Source organism: Astatotilapia calliptera, chromosome 23, assembly GCF_900246225.1.
Source record: "Astatotilapia calliptera chromosome 23, fAstCal1.2, whole genome shotgun sequence".
Classification (NCBI taxonomy): Eukaryota; Metazoa; Chordata; class Actinopteri; order Cichliformes; family Cichlidae; genus Astatotilapia; species Astatotilapia calliptera.
The window spans coordinates 40152929-40167101 of record NC_039323.1 but is presented as its reverse complement, the minus strand read 5'-3'; the positions used below and the strand labels follow the sequence as shown (position 1 = coordinate 40167101).

Below are 14173 nucleotides of genomic sequence, written 5' to 3'. Positions count from 1 at the left end.
CCACAGTAACCAGAATGCAGTTTTCTCATTTGTGTCATTTGCTGTTTATTCATGCAGAGATTCTCACTGAGTGTCAGCTCAAACTCAAGTCAGACCTGAAGCAGAAGTTCCAGTGTGTGCTCGAGGGGATTTCTACAACAGAAAACCCGACCCTCCTGAGTCAGATCTACACAGAGCTCTACATCACAGGGGGAGGGACTGCAGAGGTCAATGATGAACATGAGGTCAGACAGATTGAAACAGCATCCAGGAAACCAGACAGACCAGAAACAACCATCAGACAAGAAGACATCTTTAAACTCCCACCTGGAAGAGATAAACCAATCAGAACAGTGCTGACAATGGGAGTGGCTGGCATTGGGAAAACAGTCCTAACACAGAAGTTCACTCTGGACTGGGCTGAAGACAAAGCCAACCAGGACATCCAGTTCATGTTTCCATTCACTTTCAGAGAGCTGAATCTGCTGAAAGAGGAAAAGTTCAGCTTGGTGGAACTTGTTCATCACATCTTTACTGAAACCAAAAAAGCAGGAATCTACATCTTTGAAGACTTCCAGGTTGTGTTCATCTTTGATGGTCTGGATGAGTGTCGACTTCCTCTGGACTTCCACAAAACTGCAATCCTGACTGACCCTAGAAAGTCCACCTCAGTGGATGTGCTGCTGATAAACCTCATCAGGGGGAAACTGCTTCCCTCTGCTCGCCTCTGGATAACCACACGACCTGCAGCAGCCAATAAGATCCTTTGTGACATTGTTGACATGGTGACAGAAGTCAGAGGGTTCACTGACCCACAGAAGGAGGAGTACTTCAGGAAGAGATTCAGAGATGAGGAGCAGGCCAGCAGCATCATCTCCCACATCAAGACATCACGAAGCCTCCACATCATGTGCCACATCCCAGTCTTCTGCTGGATCACTGCTACAGTTCTGGAGTTTGTCATGAAGAACAAAGAGAGTCAAGATCTGCCTAAGACTCTCACAGAGCTCTACCTACGCCTTGTGCTATTTCACCTAAAAACAAAGGACATCAAGTATGATGGAGGAGCTGAGACAGATTCATGCAGGAAGATCATTGAGTCTCTGGGAAAACTGGCCTTTGATCAGCTGCAGAAAGGAAACCTGATCTTCTATAAATCAGACCTGACAGAGTGTGGCATCGATATCAGAGCAGCCTCAGTGTACTCAGGAGTGTTCACACAGATCTTTAAAGCTGATGAGTGTCACATGTTCAACAACGTTGTTTACTGTTTCGTCCATCTGAGCATTCAGGAGTTCTTTGCTGCTCTTCATGTCTATCTGACCTTCATCAACTCTGGAGTCAACCTGCTTAAGAAACAATCTCCTCTCTTTAAAATCTTCCAGAAAACACTTACTGTAAAAGACTTCTACCAGAGTGCTGTGGACAAAGCCTTAGAGAGTCCAAATGGCCACCTGGACTTGTTCCTCCGCTTCCTCCTGGGTCTTTCACTGCAGACCAATCAGGATCTTCTATGCATGCTGACAGAGACAGGAAGTAGCTCACAGACCAATCAGGAAACAGTCCAGTACATCAAGAAGAAGCTCAGTGGGAAACTGTCTGCAGAGAAAAGCATCAACCTGTTCCACTGTCTGAATGAACTGGATGATCGTTCTCTAGTGGAGGAGATCCAACAGTCCCTGAGATCAGGACGTCTCTCCACAGATCAACTGTCTCCTGCTCAGTGGTCGGCTCTGGTCTTCATCTTACTGTCATCAGATCTGGATGAGTTCAACCTGAAGAAATACTCCCGTTCAGAGAAGGCATTTTTGAAGCTGCTGCCAGTGGTCAAAGCATCCAAGAAAGTGCTGTAAGTGAATCTATGAACAAATATGTTTAATAATGCTAGATGAATAAAAGAATATGTCTCCATTGTTATTCTTCCTCAGGCTGAGAGATTGTAAACTCTCAAAAAGAAGCTTTGAAGCTTTGTCTGAAATTCTCAGCTCCCCATCCAATCATCTGAGAGAGCTGGACCTGAGCTCGAACTACCTGCAGGATTCAGAATTGGATTTGCTGTGTGTTGGACTAAAGAGTCCTGACTGTAAACTTGAAACTCTCGGGTAAGGATACAGACTTTTTGACACTTTTTGACTCTTAAATCTGTAAGTTTATCTTGATGCGGACGTTCAAAGTCAGCACAATTTTCCTTTTAAGTTCCTGAGTTTATATTTTTGACTGTCAGGTTGTCTGGACAGATGTTTTTATTTTATTTTATTTTTTTACTTGTCCCTAAAGTCAGAACTAAACCCACATGTAGATGACTTTCAAATTCAAATTCAAATTCAAATTCAAATTTTATTTGTCACGTACACAGTCATACACAGTACGATATGTAGTGAAATGCTTGGACAACTGCTCGTGACCTAAAGAAAACAAAAAAGGAAAAGGCTATGAATAAGATAGGAAATAAATATGAAAAATTAAAAAGGGTAAATTTAACTAGGAAGGAATAAAATATAAATTAAGGTTAAAAATGAAATAACTGTACAACACAAATTAGAATGAAGGGTAAATTTAACTGGGAAAGAATAAGATAAAATACATAAATTAAAGTTGAAAATAAAATAACTGTACAACAAAATACACAATATAGAACTATATAAGAATGTATGAAGAAATATAAATAAATATATACACAATAACAGCAGCTGTACAAGTATTAGCTTGAAATGAAGAATACAATGTCCAGTGTTGTGCAATCCACATTATGTCTTGTGCAGTGCAAATATGCTTAAAGTGATTTAAGTGATGAAGTGAAAACAATGTCCAGAATGTCCAGTGTGTGTGTGTAAGAACTGTATGTGTGGGTCAGTACTGTGTGGTGGTGTGATTGTGATTGAGAGACCGTATCGCCTGCGGGAAGAAGCTCCTCCTCAGTCTCTCTGTGTTGGTCTTCAGGGAGCGGAATCGCTTTCCTGACCTCAACAGAGAGAACAGTCTGTTGTTGGGATGGCTGAGGTCCTTCACGATCTTCCTGGCCTTGGTCCAGCACCGCCTGCTGTAGATTGAGTGCAGGTCAGGGAGCTCGGAGCGGATGGTGCACTCAGCTGATCGCACAACCCTCTGTAGAGCTCGTCTGTCCTGCATGGTGCTGTTCCCGAACCAGGTTAAGATGTTTCCCGTCAGGATGCTCTCTATGGTGCACGAGTAAAAGTTCCTGAGCACCTTGGAGGGCAGTTGGAAGTCTCTCAAGCGGCGTCCGGGTACACACCGGCTCACTCCTTGGCGGCTCGCTCGGGCCACTTCGGAGGTGGGGTGCCCCCGGCCTCTCGGCCTGGGGCTCGGTCACTCAGGCACAGCTGGCTGCCGGCGGAGCTCACGGGCGCGTCACTGCAACTCCCCCTGGCTTCTGCTCCGCGGCTGCTGAATGAGCCCTCATCTGGGACTCTCCTTAGCTCTTACTGGGACAGTGGCGCGGCTGCCCCTCTGTGGGTCTTCCTTGGTCTCTTGTGTTCTGGGGGCCTCTGGATGTCTGGAGTTTTGATCTCCTCCATACCTGCTTGATACCATAGAGGACAGGGCTGTGGCTCCCCACACTCCCTAGCAGATCATTACATGGAGAAACCTTTGGAATGCAAGCATGCTGATCCACACAGGTATGCACACAGGTGTACACATGGGTATTCATAGACGCGGACTACAGCTTTCTTGGCTGCTGCCTCAAAGCACACTGTGCGCTGGCTATCTTGCGTGCTGCACAATATCGTTTATTATTTAGTAACTATCGATATCTACTGCTAGCTAGTTTATTGTGATGGTGCTTTTTTTTTCTTATTATGTTGCTCTTTGTTGTTTGCTTTCTCCTCTGTTTTTTTTTCTCCATACAGGTGACCCAGGAGTTTTGTTTTTTTTGTTTGTTTGTTTTTTTCTCTCTTCCCCCCCTTCTCACCGTCTCTTCTCCCCTTTGGTTTTCTTTTTTTCTCTCCCTCTCTTTCTTTCATTCTTTCCCCCTGTCCTATCCCACAGTCATGTCTGTCCCGCTTGTAGCAACTGAAAATAAAATAAATTCATAATTATAATAAAGGTCAATCAAATGGACCAATATGGCAAGCCCATGATGATCCACTTGGTAAAATTAATCCGCTTGGCATCTTTCTTGGCCTTAAGACAACAATTCTGATGGCTAAAGATCCAAACGGGACAAAAAAAAACCAAAAGGAAGTCTCTCGAGCGTCTGAGGTGGTAGAGACGCTGTTGGGCCTTTTTCACCACGGTGTTGATGTGACAGGACCATGACAGGTCCTGCGTGATGTGAACTCCGAGGTATTTGAAGTTGTCCACTCTCTCCACTGGGCACTCGTTGATGACGGGGGTCTGGTAGTTCCTCTCCTGCTTAGTGCTGAAGTCCACTATCAGCTCCTTTGTCTTACTGATGTTTAGAAGGAGGTTGTTCCTCTGGCACCAGTTCTCCAGATTCCTAATCTCCTTCAGGTAGGCCGTCTCGTTGTTATCAGAGATCAGGCCCACCACGACGGTGTCGTCAGCAAACTTGATGATGGTGGTGGAGCTGGTAGTGGCCACACAGTCATATGTGTACAGAGAGTACAGCAGGGGGCTCAGAACACACCCCTGGGGGGCTCCAGTGCTGAGAGTGGTGGAGGCTGAGACATGTCGGCCCATCCTTACTGCCTGTGGTCTGCCAGTTGGGAAGTTGGAGATCCACTGACACATAGATGAGCTGAGTCCCAGATGCTCCAGCTTGGTGGTGAGTGTGGAGGGAATTATGGTGTTAAATGCAGAGCTGTAGTCTATAATAATAATAATAATAATAATGGATACTTTATTGATCCCCATGGGGAAATTACTTGTTTTTCTCTGCATTTGACCCATTCACTCAGTGAAGCAGTGGGCAGCCCACTAAGCAGGCGCCCGGGGAGCAGTGTGTAGGGACGGTACCTTGCTCAGGGGTACCTCAGGGTAGCCGTTAAGTGGATTCGAACCGCCAACCTTCCGATCATGGGGTGCCCACTTTACCTACTGAGCTATCCCTGCCCCCTATGAAGAGCATTTTAACATAATTCCCCCTTCTAGTGTCCAAGTGAGTAAGTGATGTGTGGAGGAGATGAGAGATGGCATCGTCTGTGGAACGATTTGGACGGTAAGCGAACTGTAGTGGGTCCAGTGTGTCTGGTGGTGAAGAAATGATGAAGTCTCTGACCAGGCGTTCAAAACACTTCATCACTACTGAGGTGAGGGCTACAGGGCGATAGTCATTGAGAGAAGCAGGGTGGGGTTTCTTCGGGACAGGAACAATGATGGACTCTTTGAAGCATGTGGGGATCACCGACTGAGATAAAGAGATGTTGAATATCTCAGTGAACACAGGAGCTAGCTGGTATGCGCAGTCTCTTAGGATACGACCTGGGATGCCGTCTGGTCCTGCTGCTTTCCTGGTGTTCACTCTCTTGAAGGCTCTCCTTACTTCATGCTCGGAGATGACGAGCACGTTTCCGGTGCTGGCAGTATCTTCCTGTCTGCAGCCGTTAGCGCCGCTAGCACTAGCATTGTTGGAGTCCTTAGCTGCAGCCTCAAAGCGAGCATAGAAAGTTACTGGAGCAGCCTTCCTGAAGACAGCAGTGTGTTTTCATGCTTTTAAAGCCAAACTCACCTTTCAGACCTGGCTTTCATTTATTATCTATTTTTATTTGTTTATTATATATTTATTTCTACTGTTTAACTACTGCTCACATCTTTTATCCTCCTTTTTAATTGTTCATTTCTTTTTACCCAGTGTTTCTATATTGCACTTTGTATTTGTCATCTATATTTATCATGCACTACTTTGCTCATTTATTGTTTGCTTTTAATGTTATTAAATTCCAGTTCTTTTGGTATTCGTTATGGCCAAAAAGACACGGCTCAAAAGTGGTCTTTTTACTTTAAAAGATTATCTTTATTTTACATATCAGTATATGGAGACCTGAACACACAACCCCAGGTCTGAAGCACAAAACAGCAAGCCTAGTCATTTATATAGACATCACACACACTTTAAGTTTCGACCAAACACTCTGCTTAGTTTCACTTTTCGCCTGCAAAAGCATGTAATTTCCTGTCAGTCCTGTTGGCACAGAGTGTACTCAGATTTGGGCCTTTCTTATAAAGCAATATAATCAGCATATAAGTATTTAAGATTATAAATTTAAACCTCAACAATGTTCTTACCTGGGGTCCGTTCTTCGTACCTCGCTTACTACATCCAAGATCAAATCATCGCGCCAACTTTGAGCTTGCTATTCCGGTACTCCGAACACACCTGTTGTTGACGATTAGTATAGCTGGATGAAGTAATGTGAGATCACTGGGTGGCTTAACAGGGGCTACGCATCGATAGTAGAAACATTGATCGGCAACCCTTTGATTGGTCGGCGAAAATGTCGAAGGAGCGCGCTCGGTATTTTTCGGCAGCAGAGCAAGAACTCTTGAGTGAGGGATTTCAGGAGTTTCAGAGTTTAATTAAAACGCAAGGGAACACTGCAAAGGCTGCAAAAGCAAGGAGAGAGGGCTGGCAGAAAGTTGCTGACAAATCAAACTCGTAAGTAATTTAATAATAACAATAATAATGGAGTGGATTTATATAGCGCTTTCAAGGCACCCAAAGCGCTTTACAATGCCACTATTCATTCACTCTCACATTCACACACTGGTGGAGGCAGCTACAGTTGTAGCCACAGCTGCCCTGGGGCAGACTGACAGAAGCCAGGCTGCCATATTGCGCCATCGGCCCCTCTGGCCAACCACCAGTAGGCGGTAGGGTAGATTTATCATATCACACTATATTATCCAATATTATATTACATTATATTATATTATAATATGTTATATTATATCCCCTTTCACATTAGAGCCACAACAGGACCCACTAGAACATGGGAACAAGTAAAAGTGAAATATAAGAATATTCTACAGAATGGTAATATTTATCACTTATATTGCTTGTCGTCTCTTGGAAAGAGACCCTGGAATAATCTGTTTGTTTATAACAGCAACCAAGAAAAGGGCAGAGCAAAAAAAAGACAGGGTGGTGGTCCTGCACCCCCTCGTCAACAAGTTGGTTAAGTAAATAATACCCTCACGGGAAAATCGATATCTCTCTATGAGCACACTGTCGCGCTGAGCTAAAGGATCCTGTCTGTCCCGCAATATACGCTGGATTCTGAGGACTCTCCTTATCAATCTTGCACCTTCCGCAATGGGTGGCTCGCGTATACGGACAGGACATGGCTGCGACAGACTTCCCAAATCCACCTTCGCTTTTATAGCCGTGGTCTCTCATCTTGATTACACGAAGTAATTTACAATTACTACTCTGAAATATGAATTACATCTGTAAATAATCACATACATGTAATAGAATGTTAATAGTACATTTCCCTTTTTTAGGGAATGACCTGTATGTATCTGTGTGGAATCAATAAAAGGATCAAGTGCTGCATTATCTTTAGTTACATTGATGTTATTTATTTATGGTGAAACAGTGGTGGAATATCGCTGTTGCTTTCGTATGAATGACGCGGACATACCTGCGTGGCGCGATCTAATCCTGTTTACATAAAGTAAACCTGCTCCCAGCAGGTTTACGCTTACGGCTCTGTTGCTATGACAGCAAGTCCCGGATGGGCTTCGGGGAACCGAACGATGCAGGATCACGCGAAATCGTCAACAATCTCATCCAGCTAACTCACTTAGCGCGGTACGAAGAACAGGCCCCAGGTCTCTGGTTTGTTTGTTTGTTTGTTTGTTTGTTTGTTTGTTTTGCTCAGTTCTGTTTTTCTGAGGTTTTTTAAGTTATTAAATTTGTAACTCTAGTGATTTGTGTATGTGACAGAGAGGCACTGCTAGGGATTTTTTGACACAAGTTGTTCTTGTAAAATCAGTCTGTGGAGGTTCTCAGACATCCAGGTCACCGTAGTCTAAGGAGCTTGGAAAGAAAAGCGTCTTCTTTAAGTTTCCTTGAAGATGTTTCACCTCTTATGAGAGGGTCAAATGGTGGAGTAGGGCAGTCAGTGAAAGGGCAATGGTGGTGGCTCAGGGTTTGTATGTTTGGGGGGTTCAGAGGGAAAAGATGAATGCAGGTCTGGAGTTGGTGTGTGAGAGCAGGGAGTGAATTCAGCATCCTGACAACCTGGATGAAGCTGTCTCTCAGTCTCCTGGTTCTGGCCCGGAGGCTCTTCAGTCTCCTCCCTGATGGCAGCAGGTCCTGACAAGCATGTTGATAGTGTCACCACCCGATCGTTGGGGGGTGGAGTCTTCTGTGCTGGGGTGTCGTTCTGTGTCTCAAAGCAAGAGAAAATTTCACTTAGCTCTTACGGTAATGTGGTGGACCCGACAGCGGTCTGAGGAGTGGGCTTGTAGTCTGTGATGGTCTGTATCCCTTGCCACAGCCTCTGAGTATCTCTGCTGTCACTGAAGCTTTGCAAAATCCTCCTGGATCACTGCATTTCCACCTCTCTGATGCATGTGACAGGTTTGCCCTTGCTGTTGTTAGGCTCACCTCATCCCCAGCTTTCAAGGCTGCATTTCTCACCCTCAGGAGCCTGTAGACCTCACCTATGAGCCATGGTTTCTGATTGGCCTGGACAGTGGTTTCTATGACCTCATCGATGCCTTTTGAGATGTAGCCAATGACAGTTTCTGTATATTCCTGCAGGTCTGTGGTGTTGTCATGTGTGGCGGCCTGTTTAAGGATCTCCCAGTCTGTGGTGGAAAAGCAGTATTGCAGGTCCTTCTGGCCACACACGTACCTGCTTACGAACTGGTTTAGTGACTTTGACCAGGGGCCTGTATGCTGGCATTAGCATAACAGTGATGTGATCAGAGGCACCAAAGTGGGTGGGGGGCTTTGTAATCTCTTGGTGGTGAAAACATTATCCAAAAAGTCGTTTCCTTGTGTTGGAAATTCAATGTGTCTATGCAGTAGTAAACATAGGGGGTGTCCAAATTCATGGGCTGCATCCTCCTGAGGATGCATTTGTAGACCGATTACGTCACAGCGACACGATGAAGGCTGTCCAAATTCATAGACTCCTCTGAATGCAGCCGACCAATGCGTCCTCCTTTTCCCCAAAATTAAAGGATGGGTCAGGTGTGTCCTTCGTGGCCCACCATATCCCAGAATTCATAGCGTGGCCCATCCAATTCCACTTTCCGGCAATGGTGGTCGCTACTAAGTTTTCAATATTACTCTTATTACTCTTTCTGGGTCACAAAATAAACTTTTAACATATTTTCAGGTGAGAATGTAGCTGTGTAAACTTTAAATATCTGCTCAGTTTATCAAGATATCGCATATTTGCAAAAGTGCTCCGACGTTTCTGAGACGTCTGTTACCCACCAGCTCGATAGCTAGCCGAGAGCTCGAGGGTCACTAGAGCCGCCGAGAACAGCAAACTCCCGGCACATCATGTTCAGATCACCGCGGTCTTTCGCTACTCAGGTTAAACGTAATATATAAGTGACTTAGACAACCTAAAAATGTTATTGTTTGACTTTTTTCAGTGTTTTATTTGTTCCTGAGTAAATCAGTTTGGCTGAGATTAAAGTTATTAGATTAGATTAGACAAAATAAACCTTTACAGTGGCAAAAGTATTCGGTCCCCTTGAACTTTCCCACATTTTGTCACGTTACAGCCACAAACATGAATCAATTTTATTGGAATTCCACGTGAAAGACCAACACAAACTGGTGTACACATGAGAAGTGGAATGAAAATCATACATGACTCCAAACATTTTTTACAAATAAATAACTGCAAAGTGGGGTGTGCGTAATTATTCAGCCCCCTTTGGTCTGAGTGCAGTCAGTTGCCCATAGACGTTGCCTGATGAGTGCTAATGACTAAATAGAGTGCACCTGTGTGTAATCTAATGTCAGTACAAATACAGCTGCTCTGCGACGGCCTCAGAGGTTGTCTAAGAGAATATTGAGAGCAACAACACCATGAAGTCCAAAGAACACAGCAGACAGGTCAGGGATAAAGTTATTGAGAAATTTAAAGCAGGCTTAGGCTACAAAAAGATTTCCCAAGCCTTGAACATCCCACGGAGCACTGTTCAATAGTGATGGGCAGATGAAGCCTCATGAAGCACTGAAGCTTTTCATCCAATTGGTTCACCCCAACGCGAAGCTTCTTGAAGCTTCATTTGCTCTAGCAGGACACCTACTGGACGTAAAAATATTAGTTGGCATGAATTTGAAGAGTGTGGCATTTTGCACACAGCCTGTGAATGTCAACAACAAAAGGAGTGTGTAAAACATCTATATTGTAGTGATGGCAGTATACTGTGTATATTTATGCTGGCAGTATGGAAAATGATTATTTGGAAATGCCTAAAATGGAAATGATCATATACTGTGAGGTGAGGTGTGGACAGTGGTTGTGCTTTTGTAACATTGAGGCAAGGACAGTGATTAGTAGGGGTGCAACGATACACAAAATTCACGGTTCGGTTCGGTTCGATACTTTGGTGTCACGGTTCGATATTTTTTCGATACAAAAAAAATGTTCATGCCTTTTTAATTTGTCATTTATTAAAATTATAAATATATATTTTAACTCAAAAGTACAGTTTTTAAATTTAACCCTAACCCTTGTGCGTGTTTTTTATTTTGACAGAGAATGCGAACCACTTATGTGCACCCCTGGTTATTTAGCTCGTCATATTGCAGCCACAGAAATTCTTTTGTCCATGAAACCATAAAGCTGCACTTTCTTTTTACCTTATAGTCTGATTTGTCATAACTTCTCCGTTTTGTGGTAAGCTTTTCTTTGGCTGTCACTTCTTCACCCTGACCTGTCTTATTTGGCTCAGCAGAACTAAAATATATATTCTGCTGCTTTTACACGCGCACTCACATAAGCTCAGCGATTCTCTGCGCGATCAACTTCTCACATGTTTAAGCTTGCTGCGGGAGATTTCACTTGTCATGTTTGCATAGTAAGCTAACGATTAATAAGACAATGTCAGAGGAATTGGTGCACAAATTATCATCACTCACCAATCAGTGCTGTCGCTCTCTATACACAGTTCGCACGATTGCAAAGTGAAAGCAAAAAAACAAGCGCAAATTCAAACGCGATTTCAATATGTCACATATTGACAGTGGCTCACCGATGCCAATGACATAATTACCCAGCTACATTTCCGAAAGAATGCAAAAGCATTGACATATATTTTTCCTTCCTACAATAGCCCGACGGGCAGGGCAGAGATAGATTTTGGTACCCCGACTGAAAAAATCGCTAGCCCCGGGACGTCGGGCTAGCGATATTGCGAGCCCTGTATCTGATTGAGGAATCACTCATCTTTGTCTTTGCACTAGGATAATGTCGGTGTAAATGTGCAGTCATATTCGTTGTGTTCCCACTAGTGCTTTCAGGTTAATCTTGTTGAAATGACCTTAACGCCACAACACGGCAAATCTCCGTTAACGAGCTACCGCCGATCGCCCCGTGCATGGGGCTAGACGGCCAACACGTTAACGAGCTAACTGCGCTAACACACTAGCTCCCACCCATGTAATTGAGCATTGCGTGGCACATCCAACATACTGTTTTACTTTAGTCCATGACTCGCTTACCTTCAGGGTCATACGTCACATGAAAACCAAAATAATTCCAAATGCCAGATCTGAATGAGGGTGGGCGAGGTCCAAGTTGCAAGGAGTGCTTAACTTCTGTCTCGCTAGCTTGCCCTGCGCTCTTCCTTCTGATGATGCTGTCTGTGTTGAGCGCTCAGTGGATCTGCGCTGGACAGTACAGCCTAGGCGGAGTAGTCGAACGCAGATTCACTGAGCGCTCAACACAGACAGCATCGTCAGAAGGAAAGTTGATAAAATAAATTACAAATTTTGTATTGTTCGATACATATGCGTACCGAACCGAAAGCACTGTATCGAACGGTTCAATATCGATACGAATATCGTTGCACCCCTAGTGATTAGTGTTTAGGGGACACATCATTGGTTTTTATTTAAAAACAACAGTTTCTCCACTGTGGCAGGTCGTAGGCGATTTCTTTTTTTTCCAAACTGTCTCTAACTCTCACTAACCGCAACTCTCCATCAAACGCCCACATTTTGAATGGGGTCTGAGGGGTTTATATCGCTGTCATAGCTCGCGGCAAAGTTTGAACCGCTTCCTGAACCAGTCACGTGGTACAGCCGGACAGCGAGGCTTCGGACGTCATCATTTTCAGCTCCTCCCATAAATGAAGCAAGCCTCGATACGCGCTTCGCGGAAACGCCCCCTCCATTACTCGACACACGCTTCGAAGCCTCGATACAGAACGTCACATCACTACTGTTCAAGCCATCATTCAGAAATGGAAGAAGTATGGAACAACTGTAAACCTACCAAGACAAGGCTGTCCACCTAAACTCACAGGCCGAACAAGGAGAGCGCTGATCAGAAATGCAGCCAAGAGGCCCATGGTGACTCTGGACGAGCTGCAGAGATCTACAGCTCAGGTGGGGAATCTGTCCATAGGACAACTATTAGTCGTGCTCTGCACAAAGTTGGCCTTTATGGAAGAGTGGCAAGAAGAAAGCCATTGTTAACAGAAAACCATAAGAAGTCCCGTTTGTAGTTTGCCACAAGCCATGTGGGGGACACAGCAAACATGTGGAAGAAGCTGCTCTGGTCAGATGAGACCAAAATGGAACTTTTTGTTCAAAATGCTCTGTGTGGAAAACTAATACTGCACATCACTCTGAACACACCATCCCCACTGTCAAATATGGTGGTGGCAGCATCATGCTCTGGGGGTGCTTCTCTTCAGCAGGGACAGGGAAGCTGGTCAGAGTTGATGGGAAGATGGATGGAGCCAAATACAGGGCAATCTTGGAAGAAACCCTCTTGGAGTCTGCAAAAGACTTGAGACTGTGGCGGAGGTTCACCTTCCAGCAGGACAACGACCCTAAACATAAAGCCAGGGCAACAATGGAGTGGTTTAAAACAAAACATATCCATGTGTTAGAACGGCCCAGTCAAAGTCCAGATCTAAATCCAATCAGGAGTCTGTGGCAAGATCTGAAAACTGCTGTTCACAAACGCTGCCCATCTAATCTGACTGAGCTGGAGCTGTTTTGCAAAGAAGAATGGGCAAAGATTTCAGTCTGTAGATGTGCAAAGCTGGTAGAGACAGACCCTAAAAGACTGGCAGCTGGAACTGCAGCAAAAGCTGGTTCTACAAAGTATTGACTCAGGGGCTGAATAATTACACACACCCCACTTTGCAGTTATTTATTTGTACAAAATGTTTGGAATCATGTATGATTTTCGTTCCACTTCTCACGTGTGCACCACTTTGTGTTGGTCTTTCACCTGGAATTCCAATAAAAAATGATTCGTGTTTGTGGCTGTAATGTGACAAAATGGGGAAAAGTTCAAGGGGACCGAATACTTTTGCAAGCCACTTTATTAATCCCCCGGGTGGTTTTCACACAGCTGAATAAACGTCAAACAGAAAACTGATTAAGCAGAAGTGTGAGATGGTCGAGAGTTTACTCCAGTGTCCTGTTATATTTTAGATAGCAAGGAGCAGACAGCTGAGTTTATTAAACTCCATCGAGACAGTGGTGATGCTAATCTGAAGGCTAGACCGTCCCATTTCATAGCCGTTTACTTCTGGCCTACCCGACCTTTGGAGGTATAGTTCTCATTACGCTGATTTATGTCCAAGTTTGATTCTAATTCCGACAGCGGTGATGTTAAAATGGGGTGTAATGTCATCATAGCAGCTTTGACTCAGAGTGATGCTGAAAAACTAGTTCATGCATTTATTACTTCCAGGCTGGACTACTGTAATTCATTATTATCAGGATGTCCAAAAAACTCGCTGAAAAGCCTTCAGCTAATCCAAAATGCTGCAGCAAGAGTCCTGACAGGGACTAGAAAGAGAGAGCAGATTTCTCCTGTTTTGGCTTCCCTTCATTGGCTTCCTGTTAAATCCAGAATTGAATTCAAAATCCTGCTCCTCACATACAAGGTCTTAAATAATCAGGCCCCATCTTATCTTAATGACCTTGTAGTACCATATCACCCTATTAGAGCACTTCGCTCTCGCTCTGCAGGCCTACTTGTTGTTCCTAGAGTATTTAAAAGTAGAATGGGAGAGAGAGCCTTCAGTTTTCAGGCCCCTCTTCTGTGGA

The 14173-nt window shown here is 44.3% G+C and overlaps 1 protein-coding gene across 1 annotated transcript in view; it reads left to right on the top strand.

Annotated features, from left to right (window-relative positions):
• LOC113016619 (NACHT, LRR and PYD domains-containing protein 3-like) overlaps positions 1 to 14173 on the top strand; it is a 133925-nt gene that overhangs the window by 32115 nt on the left and 87637 nt on the right. The window contains exons 3-4 of the mRNA XM_026159560.1: positions 58 to 1828; positions 1908 to 2081. Coding sequence (XP_026015345.1) covers positions 58 to 1828; positions 1908 to 2081 — 1945 coding nt within the window. The remainder of the gene's footprint in view (positions 1 to 57; positions 1829 to 1907; positions 2082 to 14173) is intronic.